Source organism: Lissotriton helveticus, chromosome 1_1, assembly GCF_964261635.1.
Source record: "Lissotriton helveticus chromosome 1_1, aLisHel1.1, whole genome shotgun sequence".
Lineage (NCBI taxonomy): Eukaryota > Metazoa > Chordata > Amphibia > Caudata > Salamandridae > Lissotriton > Lissotriton helveticus.
Genome location: NC_136057.1, coordinates 1,973,027 through 1,978,302, shown reverse-complemented (window position 1 = coordinate 1,978,302; position 5,276 = coordinate 1,973,027). Strand labels below are relative to the sequence as shown.

Below are 5,276 nucleotides of genomic sequence, written 5' to 3'. Positions count from 1 at the left end.
ACACATCATTTCGACTGTGCAGAGAAACCTGGCACATCGCATTTGGAACCAATGCCTCTCGGCTTCAACGCTTTATCTTTGTAACCAACCTATCAATACCACTGCCAGATGAAAATCGACGCATCACCTCATCTGTGGGGCCCGACATAAAAGCATCGCCTGTTTGCACCCTGCATCTCGCTTTTGCCACCAAGATCAAGGTACTCTATTCCCAAGCATGCATGGCTCCTGTACCAGACATGTGCTCCATCGAAATCGTATGTACTGTTGACTATGCCCCGGTCCAATGCAACCAGCTAACCCTATTTACCAATTATTACTTCTAAGTGCTACAGAAACTTTTTATTCTTTAAAAATTCATATCTCAACTTCTACTTATTGGATTTTTGTCATTTTGGTCTTGAGTTGTTTATAAAATTATTGTATATTTGTCTAACTGAATGTTGAGTTATTTTTCATGGTGGGTTCATTGTGTTACTGTGTGATGTGTTGCACAAATACTTTACACATTGCCTCTTTAGATTTGCCTGACTGCTCTGTGTCAAGCTGCCATAGGGTGAACATAGGTCATCTTTTAGGGTGTATCTTACTTACCCCGGCTACAAATGTGGTTCCTGCTTGGACAGGGTGCATAACTCTGCCAAGAAGGACAGTACTTTTTTAACAGGGAAGTTGCAGTTCCTCAACACTGATTCAAGACACTGTGCCATGATTATTCATCCTGCTACTTCCGTCCTGGTCTTTAACCCATCTACCTGCTGAATGATCTCTCTCTCTCTCTCTCTTCCTCTCTTTTGCTCTCTCTCTATTTCTAACTCTCTCTCTCCAAACCACTTTTCCCCCTGAACATGGGTTCACGTCGTGAACTCCTGTATCTTATATAAAATTCATAAGCAGGAGCATTCTTTCAGAGTGAGGTTTTATTAATCTAAATGACACTGGAGCTCCGATGTCTAACAAAATCTCTAATCACACAGAGTTATACCCTCATCAAGCAATGGAAATCTACTCAGCGGTTAGGTGCTCAGGCATGACAAACAGATGTGCATTCCTTATACATATAACACCATCTTCCTTCATTGATAACATTTGTTAAACTGTGCTCTTCCTAAGGCTGCTGCAACTTTGAGAGATACTTGCAAATTCCAGGATGAGAACAGCATATCTCATGTCCTATGTTTACCATAACATCTGGAGCTGAGCTCTCAAAATACTCAACATTATTAGTTTTCAAAGCTCAAGCGTATTTTAGTGCTGTAGCAATGTGTTCTTGTGACACAAGCAAGAGTCTGATTAATTTTTGCATTTGCTGGCTAGGTGCAGAGACTTTCACTATCCTTCAGTCTCACATAGGAGGTGCGCTGGACTGGTGTAGGAAGGATGGATTGGCTTTAGCAGCCTGCGCTTGACAATATACGAGTCCTGACATCCCGGTGCGGATGCAAGGTGATCTCTAGCAAGGAAAATCAGTAATCGCCACCCGGCCCATATTGGGCTTGCTGACGACCAATGTGACACAGAAGTCTATTGGTGGCTGGACTACGAGATCAATAGTGACTGCTGGCAGAGCCAACAGAGGCTGAGGATGCAGAAACATGGTAAATGAAGCAGAGGAAATGCTGGGTTTCTAGGGCAGGAAAACCACCCTTTTAGAGCAGTTCTCCTCTTCCGGCGAATCCTAAGTGTCTATTTCATCTCTCTAGTTGGTGTTTTATTTGTATTGTGCGTGTTACTTGACTCTTCAACAGTATTGACTCTCCACTCATCTTGACTTCTATTTATAACGGTGACCCTCTTGCTTCCTCTTCTAGAAGAGGAATACTTATAAAATAAGAAGTTGTGAGACAATTCCTATCTGTGGGTGATCAGGAATTGTATATGAAATGCCTCTTTCAGTGAAAGAGAAATGAATAGAGATAAATGCACTGAACAGGCACGTCCTCAACTGGTTTCATTGGGACAGAATAAGCAGTAGAACTCAAAACTGGAAGAGAAAGAGTCTGAGACGATTCATAGTCAAAGACAGGCCTGGTGCCTGGAAGTATCTGATGATACTTAGAAATAGAGACTTAAGCTAGCTACAAAGCAGGACAGAGGTGTACAATAAGGTGGATACATGGGGTTCCTACGGGTGGTTGACATTTCTTCAACTGGTTGAAATTGGGGCCTATTTGAAGCTAAATATTTCCACAGCTGGCAGGGAGATGGAAAGACCTGATGCACCTGCAGACACTCATCTGTTAGTATCTAAGTTGAGCTTCTTTCTTTCCGGATTCTAGCAATGGTTTTCTTGACCGCCGTCTTTATCTCAGTGTTTCGGAGACTATAGATCAATGGGTTCACCATGGGAGTCAAGATGGTGTAAACCACTGACACCAGAGTGTCGGCAGAGAACGAGTTAGTAGTTGTGGGCCGGTAATATGTGAAGATCAGAGCCCCATAGAAGATGATGACCACTGTCAGGTGAGAGGCGCAGGTGGAGAAGGCTTTGACTCGGCCCTCAGAAGACTTGATTTTCAGAATGGTGGTGATAATGAAAGCGTATGACACAATTTTGATGAGAAGAGCCCCAAGACCGACAAACCCACCTAGTGTAAATATGGCCAAGATGTTGATGAATGTATCGGAGCACGAAAGCTTCAGCAGAGGGGGGATGTCACAGAAAAAGTGCTGGATTTCATTGGACCTGCAGAATGAGAGCCTGGTCATCAAGATTGTATGCACTAAGGAGTAAAAAATTCCAGTGACCCACAATCCTGCAGCCAACCAGGAGCAGGCACGCTGGTCCATGATGCTGCTGTAATGCAGAGGCTGACAGATTGCAATGTAGCGGTCATATGCCATAGCTGCCAGTACGAGGCACTCAGTAGACACGAGGCTGATAAAGAAATAGAGCTGGGTCATGCAGGCAGTGAATGAAATAGATTTTTTCTCGGTAAGAAGATCTACCAGCATCTTAGGGACAGTGACAGTGGAGTAGCAGCAGTCTAGGAAGGACAAGTTGGAGATGAAGAAGTACATAGCGGTGTGAAGATGTGCATCTAAGCGTATTACGGTGATGATGAGGATGTTCCCAGCCAGGGTGCTCACGTAGATCAGTAGGAAAATCATAAAAAAGAGACCCTCCACCTCAGGAATGGAAGACAGGCCCAACAGGATGAATTCAGTCACCAGGGACTGGTTAGCTCTGTCCATAGCCTCAGGGTTCAAGCCTATAAATATTAGTGAGAAATATATTAATATTAGAAAAAATATTTACATCAACCAAAAAAAATCAGAACAGGCATCTTATCACATTTCTAGCAGCAATACTAATACATTGTCATAATAAATTAATGCCCTAGACGACTGCAGCTTATGTGGAAGGATAGTATCAGGAAAACAAGCAGGATTATTTTTTATTTCCATGACTGAAATCAAGGTGAAAACAACAAAGAAAGGCACAGATGAGAATGCCATCCCATGGCGTGCTACATCTGCAGTGCAACATTTCATACCCTCCTTGTCCTATGTGCTTGAAGATTCCCTTTCCTTTTTATAATTGGGACTTTATTTTAAAAACATTTCCAGAAGCTACCTTGAAGCATTAAAACTCCTTTGCAAAATAGGAATGAACAGAAATCTTTTATTTGAAGAAAATCAAGCCCTACAAAACAAGGGAGATATTGTTGTATTAACTGATTAGGATAGATTACAATAAAAATGGTTGTGAGACAAATAAATATTGAGTAATGATACAGACAGTTACTCACTAACCCCATACGACATGTTCATCAATACAAAACAGTCGCATTGGAAATAAATTGAGATGTTTATTGATATACAAAAACTACAGATAGATTTTCTACTGTAAGACCTATTATCTCTATCATAGACAAACTCAGAACATCTATCAGGATATAGGTCGTTTGTGAAGCTTTTTGTCTATAACGCACCCTACATTTGCGACACCAGGGACATCCTACACAAGCTAGTGGATGTTCCTTGGGACTGCGCATCAGTGATGTTTGTTACTTTATATGATCAAAGTTTGTATACATGTAAGAAAAATGTTTTGACATTTTGGCATTGGATTTATTAAGAACACACTGCAACGTTACTACAAATGACTGATATAATTATGTCCTATAATGTCTCTTTGACATGAAAGCAAGTGGTATCTCCAGCTACAAGGCACAGTCATGGGTTCCAGGTTTGCCCCACCTTATGTGATTCCATTTATGGGTAGGTATGGGAGCAGGCATGTCTGGGCATATGGTGCTAGAAAGTGGAATGAACACACATTTTTCAGGGGCAGGTACATTGATGGTATCTTTCTGGCATGCACAGGCCTATCATATTGAATGTTAGTGTTTCATCGGTATTTGAATGATCATATTTTCATCAATCAAATGAATAGTGAAAATGAACAAAAAGTTTTATTGGATTTGTAAAGTGCACGGCTGTCAGAAAAAGGTTCCCAAGGGCTAGAGAACAAGCCACAAACAGATGCCAGGCACAAAATAAAGAAGTAGGGAGTTCCAGAGGTTTTGGCCAGCTCTCTAAAACACTTTCACCCTGCCTGGTTCTTCTGATTCTCAGGACACAGGCCAACCTACGGTTGAAGAACCGTAATACCCTAGAAGGAGTATAGGACTGAAAGAGATGTTACAAGTATATGGGGCTTGCATTGGTAATGGCCCAGAAGGCAAAGCAAATCAAATAAGTGGGCAGAGATAGGAGGACATTTTGGAAAACGTAACAGTAATCACACATTTTAAATTATTTCCATCCTCTGAGTAAGGTTTGAGAGATGCCCAGGTACAGAAGATTGCTTTAGTCCAAACGTGATGTGATGATGGCCAGGATAATTTTTTTGGGGTGGACAACTCACTAACCACCTAGACCGACACCAACCTCTGTTTACTTGATATTGTTTATATATTAAATGTGTTGTTATTTTTTGTTATTCACCTTATTGTTTTTGAATATTTGTGAATTTATTGAAATAGTACAAAGATATTTAAAATATTTTTAAATTGAGTGTATAGCAGACATGAATACAACTGAAGTGAGTATGTTTATTTTCATGAATTAATTAGGTCAAATTTTTTTCTAGTTGTATATATTAGTTTTTAATGTAATTTACTGTAAATATTATTGTTAAAATAAATTAAAACATTGTTCATTTTTGTTGCGAAGTTTATAAATAATGTATAGGTTTGTGTGTGTATATATATATGGCGGCGATGCTGGGTGCTCTAAAATAAATACTTTTGGCACGAAGAATTCTTTGG

At 40.4% G+C, this 5,276-nt stretch overlaps 1 protein-coding gene across 1 annotated transcript; it reads right to left on the bottom strand.

The window, feature by feature from the left end:
• Window positions 1-2,247: 2,247 nt before the first annotated feature.
• Window positions 2,248-3,195, bottom strand: LOC144833651 (olfactory receptor 5V1-like). The gene has a single exon (XM_078689177.1). It carries the CDS (start codon window positions 3,193-3,195, stop codon window positions 2,248-2,250), a length of 948 nt encoding a protein of 315 aa, XP_078545303.1.
• Between the last annotated feature and the right edge of the window lie 2,081 nt (window positions 3,196-5,276).